This window comes from Nothobranchius furzeri, chromosome 5 (assembly GCF_043380555.1).
Source record: "Nothobranchius furzeri strain GRZ-AD chromosome 5, NfurGRZ-RIMD1, whole genome shotgun sequence".
NCBI lineage: Eukaryota > Metazoa > Chordata > Actinopteri > Cyprinodontiformes > Nothobranchiidae > Nothobranchius > Nothobranchius furzeri.
In genome coordinates this window covers 40,689,316-40,709,708 of record NC_091745.1, presented here as the reverse complement: position 1 = coordinate 40,709,708, position 20,393 = coordinate 40,689,316, and the positions used below count along the sequence as shown (strand labels likewise).

Below are 20,393 nucleotides of genomic sequence, written 5' to 3'. Positions count from 1 at the left end.
AAGATCTTTAGATCTTCTGAATTAACAAATAATCTTTGCTATTAAATTAAATCTTTAAAAATAAATATTATAATCTTTTGATTAAACATAGACCAAGCAAGTTGGTGTATGAATTTATATCTATTATATTTATATATCCATATATAATCTCATTCATCAATTTGTTTGATCTTAGGAATTAAAATATAAGCTGATAGCAACAGCCTTTAATTCCTATGTTTAGGTCATTAACCCTACAGTAACATTGAATCATCTCTGGTTTCGGTGTTTAACTGGCTTATGCAACATGTGGTGATCTCTCCTCACATCAGCATGGAGCCATAAAAACTCTTCCAGACAGAACATCACTTTATTTAGAAGTAGGAAATATAAAAACATAGATGGAGTAAACTAAGGAAAGATGGGCAAAGCGGGCAGATCTAAAGGCTCCTTATGCTAAATAAATGGGACTTGTGGTATAGCTAGTTTGTGCTGACACGCAGCGGTCAGGGTTGTACAACAGCTCGTATCTATAGAGGGGAAGCCAACATACTCACACTGCTTGTAAACTTCATTGACATTTGAGAAATCATTGATGTCAGCGAGAAGCACGGTGGTTTTAACAACTGCCAGAAATAAAAGTACACTGCATGAAGAACATCTGCAGAACAATGGCTTCTACACAGAGGATCGCCTCACCGTTCTCATAAGTGCATCCTGCATGTGCAGCTCGGGGGTGACGATGGCTGAATATATCGCGTTAGCGTTCACACTTGTTTAATTTTCTATTTTAATTCTGGTGCCTGTTAGCAGCTGAAACACATCATCACGTGCTTGTGGATATCAAATATTCTATATGAAGACATGACTGTAATAATAAGTGTAGCAGGATGAGGTAATCTGCTCCTGATTTTAATAAATAACACCTGGTATTAAAGTCAGGAGCAGATTACCTCATCCTGCTACATAAGTAAAGGTTAGCTGCTGTAATTTTAGTGTGCTCATAGAAAACGTGACAAAAGAACACAAAACATATTTCTCTTTATGACCTATATAGTTGTCATCAACATAACATGATTTACAGAATACATGTGACCAACTAACTTCATGTTCTATCACCGGATGTTTGGATCATAGACTGTCTGACACGGACCATGAACGCAACAACTCGTGTCGGATTCACGGACACATCCGTCTGTCGGAATTCATGGCTCCGCCTCCACCCTGCCTCTTTACGTCATCTGTCATTCCTGACCACAGACGGTGATGGCGGAGGTTGACGAATCCGACATAATGATGAACTACCACGGTGATTTCTCAAAGACAGAGAGGAGGAGCTGCCGCTATCCTTACTGCGTTGTCTGGACACCTATTCCAATTTTATCGTAAGAAGCTAACGCATTCCAGCGATTTGCTAGTTTAACGCAACGTGTTATCCCTGAACATAATACGGATTAGTTGTGGCTGGGTGGTGTTTTGATATATTTCATGGTTATGTTCAATATATTCTGTGTTGTGTTGCACAACCAAACACATGAGGTGGCTCATTGATCATGCAGGTGGGTGCTTCCCTTCGTCGGTCACATGGGCATTTGCACCTCAGCGGGAGTCATCAGAGATTTCGCAGGATCTTATTTTGTCTCGGTGAGTTCTAAATTGTATGGCACGTCGTTTTAACATATAAGTATACAACATGATGAATGTCGACTTTCGATCAAAATTATAATTATCAGAATTTACATTAATATACATCTAATTTGACATTCCTACTAATAAATCGTAGACAGGTTTAACGTTTCCTTTAAAAATAAAACATTATTTAATTAATGTTAAATAAAAAAGACACTTCCGATTTACAGGACTTTTTTTATCAGTACTTTTTTTGAAAATTACTTATACCACGAACATTCTTTCATTACAGGAATAATTCACCCGTAGGGATCAGGAGCCTAAAGCAAACATACAAATACTCTGAATACAATTTATTACATAGACAGGAGATGTTTCTGATATTTGAAATGTTTATGGATAGGATTAATTCTGGATGACTGAAATATGTTCTTTATTTTGGACTTGTCCATCAGTTTAAATGCATCGTTTCCTTTGCTGTTTCAACAGCAGAGAGTAGCTGCAGTGTCAGGTTTATTTAGGGCTGCTCAAGAAAATTGCTGTGGCTTTCAAAATAAAAGCTGACTTCAAATTAAAAGTAGCGTAATTTATATTAGCAACTGTGTTTTTAGAGTTTAGTGGTTTATCATTTAGTTTATCTTAAATATTTGGTAAGTCTAGGTAATAATTAGTGTGCTCTACAAAAATCAGATCTTTATTTTCAGAGGGCAAAGTTAGATTTAGGAGTGCTCAAGCAAATAGCCTAAAATCACCACTATTTATCATGCAAGCATTTCACATGCTGCAGCACTGATGCTACCCCGATGGCCATTTATGATTTAGTCACAATCACAACATACTCTTCAGCAATAAACTCACTCAGCTTCATAAACTTGAAATGTTACATTTTGTTCTTGCTGTCCAGGAGGACAACATGGGGTTTGGCCGGCCAACAAAGTAAGTTAAATAATACGATTCTTGCCTGTGTTTTTTCTGAAGGAGGGTTGAAGTGAGCACACTGATGGTAGCTATTGTTGCAGGTACTGGAAACTGGACGTGGACAAGGTTTGTGGCAACGGCGCCGCCACATGGGACCAAGCAGTGCACGATGCATCCGAGGAATACAAATGCAGGCCGGTATGACTTCGTTCAGGAGCTTTTATTACTGCCTGTTACCACATCGATATTAACATTATGCTTTTTTTTAATTATTGAAGCACAATTTGTGCCTGGATAACTGCCACTCCCACGTTGCCTTGGCCCTAAACCTGATGCGATACAACAACAGCACCTCCTGGAACATGGTGAACCTGTGCATGCTGTCGTTTATTCATGGGAAACACGTGAGGTAAGTGTTGCTTTGCTTTGAGGACGCTGAAGGCTAAATGAAGTGACATCACCTGGTTTTTGGTACCGAAGTGAAGAAGCTTGACCAGGCCACGTTATTCAGCAAACTGACGGTTTTGAAAACGTGACATTTACAATCTCCAAAGAGCTTCTTTAAACTAAACAGGAATAAAGCTGAGCTCCGAATCCATCCTCTGAGGTAGAAAACTATTTATGGAAGAAAGATAACTGCATCATCTGGAAAATAAGTTTGATATTTAATATTCTCCCTGTCTCTTCATTGGAATAAGTCCGTGCCGTGGCTGGGTTATCGTTGCAATGAGAGAGAGCAACCCCCCTTCATTATTCTCCACTGACCCACATAGAGAACAGTGCAGCCAGGGTGTGCGGCGTCTTCGTATACACTCCCACGGCTCAGGAGGCGAGTTGTGTAATTAATCACCGACAGCAGCGCTCCCCGACTGCACCGCCGCTGGAGGTCACCGCTCTGCTGGAGCTCCCTGCGCCGGCGGGCGGGGTGGACAGCGGCACTTGGTGTGGGCTTGTGGGAGTTAAAGTTTTTCCTTTGCTTACTTTTAATTCCTCTTACTCTCTGTTTTTGTTCCCCAGCTGGGCAGCTTTCCTGAAAACCTGGCTGCCCTTCGTCATGCTGTCCGGAGTCCTCACCACCTTCATCCTGACGCTCAGCCTGTAGCGGCGCAGACGGCTTTGCACACTTGCTGGTACGAGCGGTGTTCGGACTGAGCAAACATTGGGACAGAACACGCCAGACAAAGGACTGCAACGTCTCATTGAGAGCAAAGCTTTTTTTTTTTTGCCGTTTAGTTTAAGTGAGGAACACTACCAGTGCTTCCTTCCTTTTCACACAATGGTCTTTTATTTTGAAAATATCAAAACTCCCCTCCATGGGATTGAGATTTCAGCGGGATGCAGTTTTCATGAATGAAGGTTTAGATTGGGAGTTTTTGGAGGTCTAATCTTAATTCTATTGAGGATTTAAACTAAAATGGATAAAATAATCTCAAAGCCGTGAGTCCTAATTGATTGTTAATCCAGAAGATTTGAGTCGCCACCAGAGATAGAATGATGAGAGACTCGCATGTAAAAAGTTGTGTTGTTGTTATTTGAATCTGTTTTATTTTTATTTTTTTCAGACAAACTGAATGTTTTCCAACTGTACAATCTCATGCTGGATTATCATCTTGTTTTTAAATCTGCGTGATAAATAATCTAATTTATTGTTGTGCATTTTACTCAATTTCCAATAGTTTGGTGAGTTTAATGAGGTTGCTGCCCTGCCTCCTCAGGCAGACGGTGATCGCCCTTATTGTCCTCTGTATCTTTAAGGGAACCACATACCTTTTTTTTTTATCTCACAGATTCTGTGTGATATGAAGCACCATCAGGTTATAGGAACCTTTATACCCACAGCGAAGCCGACTAGGAGAGTCAGCCGCAGAAACGAGCAGCATTAAATTTGTTCACTTTTGCTCCTGTGCTGTAGTTTGATTTCTTTTTTAGCTTATTACCGTTTGGCTGCAGATTAAAGATGTGCATTTTTGCAACGCGTTTGTTTTTGGGAGTTCTCTTTTGTGCACCCTACCAGTGCTCGGGGTGTCCGCTTGGCTGCGAGTGTTTCGCCGTCACTCACACTGTGAAGTGTGTGTCCAAGTCTCTGCTCAGAGTGCCACAAAACATTCCGGGGTATGCCCGGACTGTCGTCATCACTGGGAATAACATCCATCAGATTGGAGCGGAGTCGTTCTCAGAGCTGGAGAATGTCACAAACGTCATTTTGAGCAACAACAGGTGAGAACTTCAGCGTTTTGCTTCACTTGTGTACATTAAGCATGTCTGACTTTAGAAATAAAGGTTATGTCTGTGAACGTGGCTTCTGAGGCAAATTACTTCATGTTGATATAGTGAGAAATCGGGATACCGATACCAGTACCGATATCGGTAAAAGTGAACCGATACCAGTATCGATATCGGTAAAAGTGAACCGATACCAGTATCGATGTCGGTAAAAGTGAACCGATACCAATGCAGTAGCTTGAAAGTGGCTTCACTGTAACTTGTCATTTCTGTTCACCAATTATTTTAGTTTTGTGATCATTTCTATTAATATGTATATTTTTATCTACCTCACAGTCTTTTCCTCATGAAAGCAGAGAAGAAAATAAAACCTGCATTCCGATTCATAGCATGTTTTTGTGTGGTAGAAGTATCAGTAATCGGTATCGACGAGTACTCAGATCCAAGTAACAGTTTGGAGAGAAGTGGTATCGTTGCATCCCTAGCGAGAAATGAATCCGGATGCTCCCAGCTCTTCGCGTGTTTTGACACGTTGGGATGTCATCCTATAAATCAGACGAAGGCATCAAGAGCAGCACAGAGTCACGATACTGATACTGTGGTAGTTAAGGATGTATTGAACAAAACCATGTTAGATGAATTTCCAAGCAAAGGAAACCACCTGCTGTGTCTTTAAGGAGGTTTCACAGTGTCGATCATCTTCTCAGGATCACAGAGCTGGCGGCCCACACCTTCTCTGCCCTCATCAACCTGAGCTTCCTGGACCTCAGTGGGAACCAGCTAGCCCTCATCCATCCAGAGGCTCTCAGCATCCCTGGAAGTCCTCTCCAAGAGCTCGACCTGAGCTGTTCTCTGTTCAACTTCACCGCCCTGACAGACCTCGCCACGGCTCTGCGCTGGGGTGGCCTCTGGGGGCTCCTCCGCCTTGACCTCTCTGGAAACCGTCTGGCCCTGCTTCCACCTGGGATGTTCTCCCACGTCCCCAGTCTACAGCAGCTCCTTCTGTCCAACAACTCGCTGGTGGCTGTCTACAGCGGGACCTTCTCTGGCATGGATCACCTGGAGACCCTGGATCTGACACACAATGCCTTTGGGACTTTCAGGAATGATGCTCTACAAGAGCTGGAGAGGCTCGGGAATGTCAGAATCCTTCTCGGTGACAATCCGTACACCTGCTCTTGTGAGATCCGAGAGTTTGTCACGTGGCTGAATGACTCCAGAGCCCAGGTGGATGTGGATGCCGTCAGATGTGTGTCACCAGCAGGTGTAACCAATGTCCGGCTGCAGGGACTCACTGTCCAGGCCATTGGTTGTGTCTCTCCAGTTCTCCCTGAGGTGACTGACCTCACGCTGCAGACGTCGTACGTCTTCCTGGGTCTGGTTCTAGGCCTCGTGGGCATGATTTTCCTGTTTGTGCTTTACCTGAATCGCAACGGCATGAAGAAATGGATCATAGAAACGAGAGATGCCTGCAGGGACGTTCTAGAGGGGTACCACTACCGGTATGAGATCGACTCAGATCCTCGGCTGGGGCGCATTGCAGCCGACAGCAGCAGGCCGCAGAAGCATGGAGGACTGGCCCCGTCTCAGCAGCTGCCTAATGACACCTGCGTTGTCCAGGACCCCACAGAAACACACGTGAAACGGGCAACTACCTCCCCATCAAATTGACTTCTGATGTTTGAGTGTAATTAGTTAACAAAATTTGATTTTCTGTGAATTTGACACAGTTCCAACCTTTAAAACCCTTGTTGAAAGTGCCTTTGTGATCGTAAGGCAAGTTTTCTCATTGAATTGAGCTTCTTCCTGTTTGTTGTTTCATCATTAGAGTTTGGGGTGGATTTTTAATCAAATGAAACCATTAATTAAACAATTGTGCTAAATAAAAACTCCACGAATAAGCCATCCCATGTCCATATTATTGAATTTTAAACCAGCTGAAGATTAAAAATGTGTTTTCTGCCGAAACAAAAATGATTTTCAAGAAGTCACAATTGTTTGTAACCCCAAACAGCTGCTAGAAATTAAAAATGCAAACCAAACAAGAGCAACGCTCTTAGGTTATTTATTTGATTAACCCCATCTTTTAATTAACTCATCAGTTTGATCAAAAGGTTTACATAAAACTGAATTAACTTGGATGATTTTGCAACCAGTTACTAACTCAAACTAATCGGAATTTTAATCATTAATATTTATATTATATTAATACAACCCATCGTTTAAAGGCAGCCTTGAAATCAGGGGCGTGTCCAGGGAGTGGCCTGGGGTAGCACATGCCACCCTTGGAATCTGATTGGCCACCCCAGGTGCCACCACACTAAGTTCCAGTTTAAATTGACTTTACATTGTCGACAAAAGGCTTGGGTTGTAAACTCCAAAATAGTGTGTGGTTGCATGCACCTTTCACCTTGTTTTCTAGCCCAGGTATGCAGTATTAATATTATTTAATATTTTTCATATTCACATACATAATATTTAGAGTCCCACTCAACTCCAGTTGGTGGCAGTAATGACAAGAAGTGACTTGCTAACCACCACAAAAGTAGAAGATGAAGAGGGGGAAAAAATTGTGATTGTGCAACGTGACACTCAAAAATTCACTAGAAAGTAAATAAATAAACGATTTGTGTAAATAAATAAATAAGCATAACCATTGGTGCCACCCATGGGCCACCCCATTTTAAAAGTCCTGGACACGGCTCTGCTTGAAATGTGTCTTTTTTTTAGTCAAACCAGTAAAGTTTACACTGTGCTTGTTTAGCCACATTTTAAATAGCTTAAATTATAATTTTATCTCTTTTTGCATTAGTAGTCAATGATTGTACACACACACACACACACACACACACACACACACACACACACACACACACACACACACACACACACACACACACACACACACAGCACATAAAATATTAGTATTTGCTGTGGTGAAACGATTATTTATTACTATTATTGTTTACCCAGTTAGTGCCCCTAATTTCGCATATATTAGCAGGCCTATAGATTGTTGTTGGATGACGATAAACATGTTAATTCTGAATAAACTCTGGATTTAATTGTTCTTTGCCCTCTTTCTGTGACTCTGCTGGGCGCTGTGCTTTCCTGCAGGTGAGGCGAGTGTGATTAAGTGTGGGCAGACAGTGAAAATGGGGCAAAATGAAATATAATGTTTGGAAACACACCTGCTGCTGCTGCCTGTGCAGCTGTGCGCATGTCAGCCCTGCCCTTTCAAAGCATGCTCAATCATTTTAAAAAGTGAAAATCTGTTAAATTGAATGCTAAATGTTTTTGCGTCACGAACTACTGCGCCAAAATAAAAATCGAAAGGTAACCCTTCTGAATTCCCCTTCCGCTCATATCCGCTCGGCGTGACGTCACGACTCACCTGTGGGTGGGTGTTTAGGATCTGGGATTAGCTGTAGCCGCAGGTAATAGCCAAACATTGGGAGAGACTCGGGTTTTTAACCAGCGACGAGGCGAATGAGCGGGCGCGCGTGTCCCGGTCGCGGCTCCGGACTGCGGGCTTTAGGTTGGGAAAGTCGGTCGTTTTGGAGTTTTAAACAACAACTCACCTGGAAGTCTGCGAGGTTTCAACCTCCGTCTCGTTTTCTCTCGGTTTGAAGCGCGAGCAGGAGTCTGAGACTTCCGCGGTTCGTTCGCTGGGAGACGAGCACAGCTGTTCCCTCTTTATGCGGTAAGTCCAGCAGAGCAGCTCAGGGATGAAAGCGGAGCTGAGGAAGGGCCTGGCCAGTCAGGACGAGCCGATGATGAGTAGTGCTCAGTGCTATTTCTCTGAATACTCTCGAGTCCGCAGGTTAAGTGGTTCTGCAGGTTGTTTTGAGCTGACACGGCTTTAACCTGTAAACATTCCTCTTCCTCAGGTCCCAGGTCCTTTGAGCCATGCCTGGCCACAACAGGGGAGCTCCCCAGGCACCCAGCCACCACCATCCCCACACCTCAGGGTCCAGGACTGACAAGTACAGGCAAACCCGGCCCGCATACCGGGACGGGGCTGCTAAGCACGACTTCTACAGGGATCATCATGGAGATCATCAGCACAACGAGCGCCCCCGGTATGCAGAGAACAAGTACGGTCACGGCAGAGGACACCCACGGAACGGCACGGCCCGGAGCTCAGAGACTATAGGATTTATTCCAGGGTCAGCAGACAGCGTGCCCACCAGCAGGCCCACCTGTGGCTCCTGCGCTTCAAGGGGCTGGAATAGCTGCAAGGCTCTCCTCTGTTGTTTGCTGACCTGTGGCTTTTACGGCAGCCGGGAGCCCTGTCTGCCTGTTAATGAAAGCTCCACCGACCACCCACATAAAATGGGCAGTGAGCCTCCTAATGGCATGGCCTTGAGCAACCCAACACGTGACATCACCTTGGAACCCAAAAAACACTCCAATTTACCTGCAAATGAAAGCTTCCGATACCAAGATGTTCGCTTCAGGGGGGAGATCGTAAGTTACCCGGTGAACGCCCCCAAACGGACCCGTGCACCTGCTAAGGGGGAGAGCCAGCGACCGGTCAGCAACACCAGCCTGCTGTCCAACGACTACTACGATCTGGACGACCCGTGCGACAGCACGGATGTGGACTCTCTCATCACCAAGAAGCTGCTGGAGCTCTACGCATTGCATCAGATCGAAGAGCTTGCCAAGTGCACATCCGACCAGTCCTTCTCCCGCAAAACCAACGAGATCAGCGAGCTCATCTACAGCATCGCCCAGAACTACAACCTGGAGGAGCAGGAGGCCGAGTGCAAGCTGGTGCACGGGGTCATCCGCATCAGCACGAGGAAGACGAAGAAAAACCCCAGCCACAAACAAGCGGCGCAGCGTCCCAACGGCAGGAACGACGGGACGCTCCCCGACAGCGGCACCGAGACCATGACCTTCATGAGCAGCGACTGTAAGAGTTGCATGACACCGTTTTTGTCTCGCAGTAATAATCGGTGCAGTAGACTTTTCCACTTGTCTTGTTCAGCAGAAGGCCAGAAATAACAAACATCTGACCCGTTTCCCCTTCGGTGACTCATCGTGTCTGCTGGGACTCTGCTGTCTTTGTTTATAAACCCTCAAACACAAAGCAGTTTACAGGCCTATTAAACAATCTGCTAATCCGAGGCAAGTTGATACAAGTGCGGAAAACCCAAAACCTTGTGAGAGCAGATGACCGGACTATTGATCACACTGGAGCTTATTGAGGGCCCTTAAGAGGCCCTCTGTGTTTGCTTTGCCACATTTCATTTCTGCGTCTATTTAGTTCTAATTGTGTTACAGATCCGGAGGTGAAAGTGTCTGAGCGGACGCCGTCGGATGAGCTGGCCAGGAAGATGAGACCTTACAGTGGGAGAAGTGAGTGCACCTGGGAGTTTTCCATGACGGGTGTACTGACCCGTTTTTTGTCTGGAGAAATTCGGGTGTAAAATTTAGCGTTCCTCCGTCTGTGATTGTCTGCATGGTGAGGCTCCCATCTCCCCTAACCATTGTGCCGTCTGCAGCTGCAGGCTTTCTCTCACCTCCTCCCTACTTTCCAGCAGCACACTTCTCTAACAAACAGCATTCCTTCTCCTTTTTCTTCGCACATTACAGTCCCACCTAATGCCGTGCCGGTCTTCCAGGCTCTTTTATCCCCCCCACCCCAGCTCAGCGGTCATGCTACACCTCCCGCTAAAGCAGCAGATCGAGTCACATCAAATCTACACCTTGTAACGTTACGTCATGTTAGCAAACAACTTGGGTTACTAATAAATTACAGTGCAACTGGCTTTTTTTTCTCCCTTCAAACTTGCTTTTTAGCAAACAGGCAGTTTAAAGGTGTCTGGTTACACGCCTCTGAATGAGGGTACAGCACGTTGTGTTTCTGCAGCTTTCTCACTGCACGAACCCTCCCCGTGCAGATGATGTAGAGCCCTCGCTGTTTGAGTTGTTTAATTGTACAAATGTTGCTTCTCCACCAGCGTATTCCTCCAGCACCGCCACGGTCTCCTCGCCGTACCATCACGACACAGGAAGTCACTCGTCAGGAGCTCCTCTGCTCATCTGAAGAGACTTGATGTGCTTTTACTGCAGAAGGGTGTCACCCGACTGCTGTTGCTACTGCCATGGATGCTGTTACTGAGCAGAGCACCGTTCTCTAGATGGTTACAGTTCTCCAGTGAGAGGAGAAGACACTTTTTGCTATGAATTGTCCCCCTGAACAAAGGTGTGTACGTTGTTTTTTGATGTTTAGGTAAACCTGTGATCAGTGTTCTAAAGATTTAGACTTCTCTGAAAACATCAGTCAGCCGTCAGAAAGCCACAGGATCAAACCCCGTGGTAGGTCATAACCGTCCTCCTTCCTTTTTTAGTTTTACAAGCGTTGTGTTGTCTGAGCTGATCTGTTACCGTTTCTTTAACCTGAGATGTTTTTTTTTTTTTTTTTTTTTTTTTTTGCTGCTGCTGCTGATGTTTAAGCAGCAGAACTGTGCTGAAGCCATAACTGTTCTTGAAATGATGTTGCATTGTGCCGTTTGGTGTCTTTTTTTATATTACCCAAAAAGTTGTATTTTAAAAAAATAAACTAAATTCTTGTGTTTTTTATTGCATATTTAAGTGTGTTTATGTTCTCTTGCAGCCACAAGTGGAATACTGGCATATTAGTGTAGCTTTCATACACCAAGAAATCATTTTTCATTCGAGTTTCTTCCTCTCCAGCTCACTTTTCCTTTTTTTTCCGAATCTGGGATTGTTGCAGGCTCGTCTCCGAGGTCAGCGTTCTAGCAGGTAGAGGCTTTTTCCGCCCTCAGCAAAAGGAGGAACTCGTTTGGCTGGTTCTGACAGAAAGGAAATAAAATCCCGAGGTTTGTCTTTGTCATTCATGGAAAAAGGAAAGAAGCAATTCCGATAACTAGACTTGCTGCAGGAGCCTGAAGAGAATGAAGAGTTTGGTTTCTGGTTCTAATCTGTTTTAGGACGCGTTGATCGTTGTTTCACGTTTTCTTGTTTCTGCTCAAATGAAGATGTTCAGTTTGAATGCACCGGGTTCTAAGTTTTCAGTAAATCTAGCAGATTACAGCCACCTTATCCTAACAACTCCAACATTTGGATGATTTCATATCTGCTGAAAAGAAAAATTGCTGCAGCAACAAAAATGTGTAGTTTTTTTCCACTTTGCACTCGATTTGAAGCATTTTGGACTCTCCTTTTGTCTTGTTTGTGTTGCCGTTTCCACGCGTAACCCCATTTCCACCGGCTCACCGCCCCCACCAGCACATTCCTGTTTTACCTGTACGAGTTGTCATGTAAAGACAGGGTTTCACAACTAACATACCACAAAGTAGGATGACTAAGCCTGATTTCTCAAATAACTACATGCAGACAGTGTTTTTTTATACTGCGCTGAGTTTAGCGTTCGTGCCATTCTGTCCCTTTTTGTGACGATGGGGTGGGGGGATCTTGATGCTGTGGTTTTGTGAGAAATGCAAAAGTAAGAAAATATTTGCCGCTAGTCTTCTGAGAAAAAAAAACTTCCACCAAACGTCCTCTAGAGGGAGACACAGCACAGCAGTACAGGCAGAAAAAAGGTTTTCTGTTCCATTTGAAGCCACAAATGTGTGTTTTCATTCTAATTTTAGATTCTCTCCTTTAACGCGCAGGCTTACGCTTGACTTTCTGAAAAGTTTGCTGAGCACAACATGTAATGGAGGATGGATCCACGGATCGGACTCAGTCGTGTACAAAAATATATTTATTCAAGTTTTCTGGAAATGCAGATGCTTATTTACAGCAGAGGAGCTCATCGACACGTAGGATCAAAACTCAAAAACCTCTCAGGAGTTCTGCTCAGACGGTGAAGTGACCTCAGCTTCAGCGGACGAAAGTCAAAACCCTAGTGTGCTTTATAGAAGCCTCTAAAGCACGCTGCATGGAGGTCACCATCCCGAGGACCACCCCTCCCATCGGCTGAAGAGCATGTCGACCAGCAGCTCCAGCAGGTTGGCCTGGCCTATCACAGGCCTGAAGAAGAGTTCGGTGATGAGGCTGGGTGTGATGCCCTGCAGCATGGAGGCTGTGAGGAGGATCCGAGCAAAGCGCTCCTGGTTGCCAGGGTGAAGCAGCTGGACCACCTCGCTCAGGGCGTGCTGAGCTTCCTGCTGCAAGCCTTCGACAAACAGGCCTGCCTTCAAATCTGGTACATCTGTTTGAGAGAAAACCAGAATTGTTGCTTGACAAACGAGTCCTTGGATTATCTGTTGTCTGAATCCAGTTAACGCAGTACATACCTGGATTAAATATCGTGGTCCCTTTCAGGTAAGCGTACTCCTTTGGGCTCACATCTAGACTCCAGAACTTTTTGAGACACGACTTGAGTTTGCTGATGCCTGCCATGGTTGGCTGCTCCCGCTCTGTTTCAGGGCTCTCCTGGCAGTTCAGGAGAATCTTCTTCAGCATGCTGTCAGCAGGGACGTCCGCCACCTCAAAGTCCACGCGCTCCTGGGCCAAACCCAAAATAAAAAGTGGCACCCAGCTGCTTTTAAGTAGTGCAAACTGGTCACTGGGTGGCAGCTGGTTAAACGCTGGCAAGTTCTTCATGAAGTGGACGGTTTTCACCAGAACTGCAGACGCCTCTTTGCAGACCACAGACGGCCTTTTTAAGCACACTCTCCGCCGCGTCTCACAGTTGCATCTGTGAGGAACGGAACTGTGGCTGGAGGTGTCTGGAGTCGGTCTACCGCTGTCCATCTGGCTCAAGATGTTGTAGAGGATCGGGTTTAACTGCCTTTGTTTGTTAGCGGAACACTGGCATCTGTTATCCATCTTTCTTCGATGCGGCTGCTCCTCTGAACCTCTTCTCTGCCACGACGGGCTCCGTCTGAGCTTCTGAGAGCTGCTGCTTCCTCCAGTCTTATTTATAAGGCCAACCCTCCCTTCTTAGTGGACCTTGAAATGTCAATACACCCAATGTGAAAAACAACCGCGCGCTCTGCCAGGTGACTGCTGGAATAACCCTGGGAAACAGATAAGCTTTTCTCATTGAGAAGTAGCTGCTGGAGTCACACATGGATATCAAGTGGGATTGGCCTTATCTGGAAGGCAGTGTCATCAACCCAGGCAGTACCAAGCTACCAAGGACTGCAGAGGTAATCAGCCCCACGCTGTGTCACTGCACCCGCCAGCTCACACCTGTAGTGCTGGAAGGAGGCCAGACCACAAAGGAGGCCGTTGACCTTCACATCGTGTTCTCATCAAACGTAGTTTAGTTTAGACAAACGTTTCCAAACCGGGAACAGTGGGAATTATGCTTCAATTTTAGGGAAACAGTAGTAGTAGCATAAAACCACCAAATAATTCCCGACCACAGCTGCAGTTCTCCGCTCCCCACGGGGATGGGTCAAATGCGGAGATGAATTTCAACAGTGTGTGATGACTAAAGGAACTATTGAAATGATTCCAAATGACTTCGGGAAGAATATAAAACAAGTTCATCGCTGTAGCGAGCCCCCTAGGGGCAAGTTGCATTGATAGCTTAACCTGTAACTCTGGGGTGGGAACAAACGGTAAAATGTACACTTAATGCATCTAATCCTCAGAAGTCCCAAAGCATACTTCAACCTTATAACCACTTCACCTACTAACCTTTAAAATCGGACCGGCTAGCAGCAACGCGACTCTACCACTGACTCTGTTTGCTCTTCAACGTTGATGTTTTCTCTCCACAAATAACACGAGCCTGGAGGAGGTCTGCTGTGTGGTGGAGTTGCTTGTGCTAACGTTAGCTTCTACTACCTCTCTGCTGTTTCCTGGATGCTAAGCCAACAACAGCCGCGAGTCAAGGAGGGTGAGTCCATGAATGTTAGGTGACAGCGTGGCGTAGATCTGTCAGGCTTTTCAAATCCTAGGTGTAGGAGACTATTTTCATGTTCAGCATGAACGAAACACTCGGAGACCGATTATAATCAGAAATAATAATTAAAACTTTTTTTCAGTGTTCCACACCGTTAATGGATATCCATCAAGATTTGCGTTTTAATTCTGCCTTTTCGATCTTTAACACGATTATTACACAGAAGATTAAAAGGTTGTTTGTGTGATCGTAAGGGTCGTGTGTAAGACCAGTTTTTCATTTGAAACATGCACAGAAGTGTTTGTTAGTGATCTGGAACGTAATTAACCCGTTTTACAAATGTCTGCTTCTATAGTTTCTTTGTTTGCATTTGCTTTTGCCCAGTTCCTGAGTAACAGCTGCATTTACGTAGAAGTTTTTGAACATGTTTATTTTGCTGTCAACACATTTGAAATGAAATGAGGCATTCTAACTGCAGATGTTCCGTTTGTGAGACAAACTTATCTAAAAAAGCATCTTGATCAAAAAAGAAATAGTGTTATTGTTTTTACAAATGTTACATTCTCTTGTTGTTGGCCATTTCACAACTAATCTCAATAATGTACATGTTTTTCTTCAGTTCAGATTATTTATATAGCTCCTAACTCAGCAGACGGCATCGAGTCACTGACTAGGTCTTTGCAGCAATCCTCAAAAGCAAGTGTGTAGCGACAGTGGGGATTGGGAAGTCAGCGCAAACACACACACACACACACACACACACACACACACACACACACACACACACACACACACACACACACACACACACACACACACACACACACACACACACACACACACACACACACACACCAAGTGGTGTTCCTATGGCTAGATTGTGATTTCTTATTAAATATTCTATTTAGTGAGAAATAAACTTTATTGTCTTTATCTGGGTGAATCTAATGGGCCATTCCCATCTGTACCGGGTCGGCCCGGGCCGGGTAGCCCCAGTCGGCCCCAGCCTGGCCCGGTTGATTCCACACATCCTTGCCTTAAGCCCATGTGGGCTGATTCTACCCACCAATCAGAGGCTTGCTCTAATGGAAGGTGTGAATTTGCTGTCAGCAGTGGGTGTGTTGGCCCTGGTCGGCCTGAAGCAGACCCCCTTGAGAAGAGGGCTGAGAATGAGCCTTGGTTGGCCCGGAAAAATACCAGGCCACCCAGATATGTAAACAACCTACGCTACCCGGCCCGGGCCGACCCGGTACAGATGGGAATGGCCCATATAACTGATTCAACAGGTGAACTAGTAGTAGCACATACAACGTTAAAGAGAGTAAAATGTTATTAATAAGAGAGGGAGTATGTTAAGTAGTTAGCAGCAGCATGCTAGCCGGCGGCCCGCTCCATGAGGCCACCACAGCTCAGCAGAACACCGGTGCTCTGCGTTAAGTTGCATCCATGTGCAATCAACCATAACAAATCATTGGATGGCCCAAACACACAAAGGATGTTTGCATCAACCTCAGTTTAGCCAAGTCTTCTATAAGAACATAACAAAAGGGACAGAAAATTAAGCATAGCTTAATAAACATAACAGCATGAACATAAGATGTATTTATTGCCACTACATCACCTTCTGCAGGGCAAACATGAAACATGAATTGTACAAAAGGGTGGTGCAAAGTTCTCAGCTATGAACATACACGTACAACGAAAGGGACAAAAAGAGATTTTAAATGTGGTTGGTTGATACGCAGGTGTGGGTTATTCCTGGGGAAGAAGTTGAGTGGTCTAATGGGATCTGAGATGTTTGTCAGGCTTATGCCGCCTTCGGTTTTATATTATACAGGTAAACCGGCAGGAAAATAAAGATCTAACCAACGATGTTACAAACGGGAAATGCTACAGATAGCTGATTCTCCTTCAAATGCAAATGACAGTAAACTTTGTTAAAAGTTGTGTTGTGCAAAACTTAAAACATTGCAAAGCCTTATAAAATAATCTTTGCATAAAACTTATTTCTTTAACTTTGCGTTGTTTTAAAGTCTCTTTCCGGAGTATTTCTCTTATCCGATGGCACCATCTAGTGGCCGACAAGCATATGACACAAAAACTCTCGCTCTGTTTTTTTTTAGATGGCGATTTCCCGTTTCCGTTTATAAATGTGCTTCTGTAGCCGACAAACAGCTGAAACGTGTTGTTTTACGAGTATTATTCTCATGTCAGGCTGTGTTCTCATTTATTTATATTTTAAAGTCTTACTTGTCCGTGAAAAGTTCATCAAATCTGCATCAGCCGAAGTATTCCTTAAATTTGAAGCAAGTAAGCGCTCGTCTAACGCTATTGGTTAGTTCTGGTCGGCGCTCAGTTTCCTATCGCACGGAGCTCTGCGGGGCGGGGGGCGTGCTTACATTATATCACAGTACATGATCAGATAATCACTTTTACAGATTTCTGACAAATCATACATCATTTCTGAAAGGGGAAAACTCTGGAAAGCAGCTTTAAGTATTTAATAAACTAGCTGTTAGCCTAACAGTCTGGTCAGGAATCGTCTCTATTGTTCCACACAGAAGATCTGAACTTTCTGAATCACGTTTGACTTTAAAAACCGCTCAGGCCACTGGGAGCTTGTAGTGTTTGTTCTTTGTAGAGCAGGTTTTATGTCATGATTTTATTCTGTTGGAGTGTCAAGGAGTCGGAGTCACGGCGTCTGTAACGGGCAGTACAACGTTTCGCCATCCTTCTCCGTGCCTGGCACAGAGGTTCCAGACTGATAAGGAAATGACTTTATTACGGTCGCAAATAAACACAACTGTCAAATAAAAGAGATCTTTGAGTTGTAAAAGGGATCACCGCATTCATAAGTCATAACGTAAACCATGGAACTGCTGTTTTTATTTGACACGAACCGTTAAAGTATCCGAGACTCGGAGGAGGTGACCCGTCGAGCGCTGGAGTCAAGGACAGTTTCCAAGTGTATGACTGCAATAAAGAGATTAGACACCAGACACAACTGGCAGCACCAGTCACCGAATCTTAGTTTTATTGCATCATTCCATTTACTCATTCCTTGAAAAATTCCTCTGGAAAATGTTTCCTAGTCTCCTTTTCTGTTCCCGAATTATCCTCGTGGCCAATAATGCGAGATCTGAAACAAGTCAGGATGAGGCACGAGAGCTTCAGTAAAACACAAAATCATCACGAATGTGAGACTTTCTCCAGAGTTGACCTACAAAACACTCTGCAGCCCTCAAGCGTTGTGAAGCGCGATGACAGCTGTAAAGTCCTGCGATAAGGCCCGAGTTTATGGAGGTGAGGAGCAGGCGGAGACAAGCACGGAGGACACCAGCTTATCTCTGCTGCCAAAGAGAAAATAAAATGTCCTTCATACTGTAAGAGGAACAATCTGCAATCAAGGAAGCAAACGTGATGTAACTCCTTAATTCAGAATCGAATTTCCACTCCTGTGAAAATATTTACAGTTCAAGCAGAACTATCGGTGAATCCCACTGACACTCAGTTTGTTGTCCCAAAACGTCTCCTGAGCAAAGGCTGCTGTGTATTCCCACTGGGTCAGTGAACTCACCATGCGACCAAATGTGTGTGTGTGTGTGTGTGTGTGTGTGTGTGTGTGTGTGTGTGTGTGTGTGTGTGTGTGTGTGTGTGTGTGATGACCGTCAGATGTAGAACAGGACTCTGTCTGGCTCCTGTTTTACCGGGTCATCACCACAAAGATCAGTTATTTAACCTGGAAGCTCAATTCATAGAATTGAATCCACACTTACATATCTACTTCTGAGCATGTTTGTGTCAAATTACAATGATTTATTAAGGACTCAGTTATCAGTATGCTAGTGAAGGTTTTCAGTCATCCAGTGTGATGGATGTCCAAAGGGTTCAAATGAAGGCAACTGGACTTCTTTGGTTTCTTGAAGATGTTTTGCCTCTCATCCAAGGAGCTTTGTCATTTCTGAGGGTCAAGCTTAACCCTCCCACTGTCCTAATGGGTGTGACCCCGCAAGGAAAGTTGACCATTGAGCAGAACTGATGGTTTATCCCTTGAGGTCCACGTGGCAGGGGTGAGGTGGTGCTCACTCCTCACCCCTGCCACTTGTACCTCAAGGAATAAACCATCAGTTCTGCTCAATGGTCAACTTTCCTCGCGGGGTCACACCCATTAGGACAGTGGGAGGGTTAAAAACTGTAGCTGTCTACAAGCTGAACTACCTAGACGTGTCCATCCTCACTACCCCATGAGGAGTCATTTATGTCGTTATGTGTTATGATGGTTGTTTTGGAATTGGGTTTAAAGCTGCACTGTAGGTTCCACCCTTCCAGCACCTACAATGCAGCTCTAAACCCAATTCCAAAACAGTTTCAGCTCGTCAGGCAACAGACAGTTTCTAAACTTCCCAGGGGGAAATAACCACCTCAAGAAAACAGGAAAAATTAAAAGTGCAGAGGAAGAATTAAAAAATGAACGAGAAAAGGTAGTCAGGATCAAAGACAGAATTGGCAGAAACAGCTTGAAGAGGAAGTAGTCAGGAAGAATCCACAGGAGGTCACACCAAACCAGCTTGAACAAGTGAGTCTTCAGCTGCTTTTTAAAGGAGACCACTGAGTCCACTGATCTCAGGCTCAGGGGGAGAGATGTCCAGAGTCTGGGGGCCACAACAGCAAATGATCTGTCACCTTTGACCTTTAGGCTGGTGCTGCACAACCAGTAGGCTTTGATCACTGGACCTCAGGGACCTGCTGGGGGTGTAGGGACTAAGAAGATCACCAATGTAAGATGGTGCTTGTCCATGTAAGGCCCTATAGACCAGAACCAGGATCTTGAAATGAACCCTGAAGTTGACTGGCAGCCAGTGAAGCTGGAGGAGAAGCGGGGTGATGTGGGTGTGTTTGGAGGACTTGGTCAGAAGCCGAGCACTTTTAAAGCATTCTTTCACTATTAGTTAATTAATTGCACATACGAGTTTGTACAAACCAGAATGACCATGACGCTGTAACCTGTGTAATATAATGTGTAGAAATGATGTCAGGGTCCAGACTCCTGAGTTTAGTTTTACAGCCCATTACTAACAAGACGCAACGATAAAAGCTGAGTTGAAGGCCACAGTTAAAGCTGTCCTCTGGGTCAATGAACTCGGACTGAGCAGATTTCATCACTGCCTCTGGGACTGTGTTTTAAAATGAAACAAGAATCTCCTCCAGATCTGACTTCATATTTTAGTGAATTTAAACATGATTCAACACCTAATTTGGCAATTTGCTGGCAATTCAAATAAAAAAGAAAAGAAAAAGTTATTTAGGGGGGCTGCTCTGGGTGAGAGGGGGTGGGCTTGGGTGGGTTTCTTATTATAAAATTATTTATTATTGTTCAATTATTTATATGTGGTTAAAATACACTGTCCATCCCCAAAAAAGTCACCACCTGGATTTAAATAAGCAAAGATGAGCCTCCTAATGAGTAATTACTGCATGGCAACAAGTTATTTAACCCTAACTGGAGGGGTTGCTTCTCATTTCCTCCACAAACATGTGGAAAGACACATCTGGTGGTCGTGGAAAAGATGTTCGTCTGTGTGAGAAGGGTCAGGTCATCGGCATCAAGCAGAGAAAACATCTAATGAGACGCAGAAATGACTAAAACTGGGTTAAGAACTGTCCAACACTTCATTAAAAACTGGTCTGATGAGTCCAGATGGACCCTGTTCCAGAGTGATGGTGCATCAGGGTAAGAAGAGAGGCAGATGAAGTGATGCACCCATCATGCCTAGTGCCTACTCTACAAGCCTGTGGGGGCAGTGCT

At 44.5% G+C, this 20,393-nt stretch overlaps 4 protein-coding genes across 4 annotated transcripts; 3 read left to right on the top strand and 1 right to left on the bottom strand.

Annotated features, from left to right (window-relative positions):
* The first annotated feature begins 1,198 nt into the window (after positions 1-1,198).
* Positions 1,199-4,499, top strand: LOC107378714 (transmembrane protein 222). Its single transcript, XM_015949066.3, has 6 exons — positions 1,199-1,364; positions 1,539-1,623; positions 2,513-2,544; positions 2,628-2,724; positions 2,805-2,935; positions 3,544-4,499. Exons 1-6 carry the CDS (start codon positions 1,246-1,248, stop codon positions 3,626-3,628), a joined length of 549 nt encoding a protein of 182 aa, XP_015804552.1. The 5' UTR covers positions 1,199-1,245; the 3' UTR covers positions 3,629-4,499.
* Positions 4,484-7,168, top strand: LOC107378713 (trophoblast glycoprotein). Its single transcript, XM_015949065.3, has 2 exons — positions 4,484-4,743; positions 5,457-7,168. The coding sequence occupies exons 1-2, from the start codon at positions 4,484-4,486 to the stop codon at positions 6,418-6,420; spliced, it is 1,224 nt and encodes a 407-aa protein (XP_015804551.3). The 3' UTR covers positions 6,421-7,168.
* Positions 7,169-8,138: 970 nt separating this feature from the next.
* kdf1a (keratinocyte differentiation factor 1a) lies at positions 8,139-11,348 on the top strand. Its single transcript, XM_015949062.3, has 4 exons — positions 8,139-8,452; positions 8,640-9,670; positions 10,042-10,116; positions 10,722-11,348. Exons 2-4 carry the CDS (start codon positions 8,659-8,661, stop codon positions 10,805-10,807), a joined length of 1,173 nt encoding a protein of 390 aa, XP_015804548.1. The 5' UTR covers positions 8,139-8,452; positions 8,640-8,658; the 3' UTR covers positions 10,808-11,348.
* A 1,124-nt stretch (positions 11,349-12,472) lies between these two features.
* nr0b2a (nuclear receptor subfamily 0, group B, member 2a) lies at positions 12,473-13,999 on the bottom strand. Its single transcript, XM_015949064.3, has 2 exons — positions 13,026-13,999; positions 12,473-12,940 (listed from the first exon to the last, which is right to left on the bottom strand). The coding sequence occupies exons 1-2, from the start codon at positions 13,558-13,560 to the stop codon at positions 12,675-12,677; spliced, it is 801 nt and encodes a 266-aa protein (XP_015804550.1). The 5' UTR covers positions 13,561-13,999; the 3' UTR covers positions 12,473-12,674.
* Between the last annotated feature and the right edge of the window lie 6,394 nt (positions 14,000-20,393).

Coding starts and splice junctions, on each gene's coding strand:
- kdf1a (XM_015949062.3), top strand. CDS start 8,659: ATGCCTGGCCACAACAGGGGAGCTCCCCAGGCACCCAGCCACCACCAT. Junction 9,671..10,041: donor GACCTTCATGAGCAGCGACT/GTAAGAGTTGCA, acceptor ATTGTGTTACAG/ATCCGGAGGTGAAAGTGTCT. Junction 10,117..10,721: donor GAGACCTTACAGTGGGAGAA/GTGAGTGCACCT, acceptor CTTCTCCACCAG/CGTATTCCTCCAGCACCGCC.
- nr0b2a (XM_015949064.3), bottom strand. CDS start 13,560: ATGGATAACAGATGCCAGTGTTCCGCTAACAAACAAAGGCAGTTAAAC. Junction 12,941..13,025: donor GACCACGATATTTAATCCAG/GTATGTACTGCG, acceptor TCTCTCAAACAG/ATGTACCAGATTTGAAGGCA.
- LOC107378714 (XM_015949066.3), top strand. CDS start 1,246: ATGGCGGAGGTTGACGAATCCGACATAATGATGAACTACCACGGTGAT. Junction 1,365..1,538: donor ACACCTATTCCAATTTTATC/GTAAGAAGCTAA, acceptor TTGATCATGCAG/GTGGGTGCTTCCCTTCGTCG. Junction 2,545..2,627: donor GGGTTTGGCCGGCCAACAAA/GTAAGTTAAATA, acceptor CTATTGTTGCAG/GTACTGGAAACTGGACGTGG.
- LOC107378713 (XM_015949065.3), top strand. CDS start 4,484: ATGTGCATTTTTGCAACGCGTTTGTTTTTGGGAGTTCTCTTTTGTGCA. Junction 4,744..5,456: donor GTCATTTTGAGCAACAACAG/GTGAGAACTTCA, acceptor TCATCTTCTCAG/GATCACAGAGCTGGCGGCCC.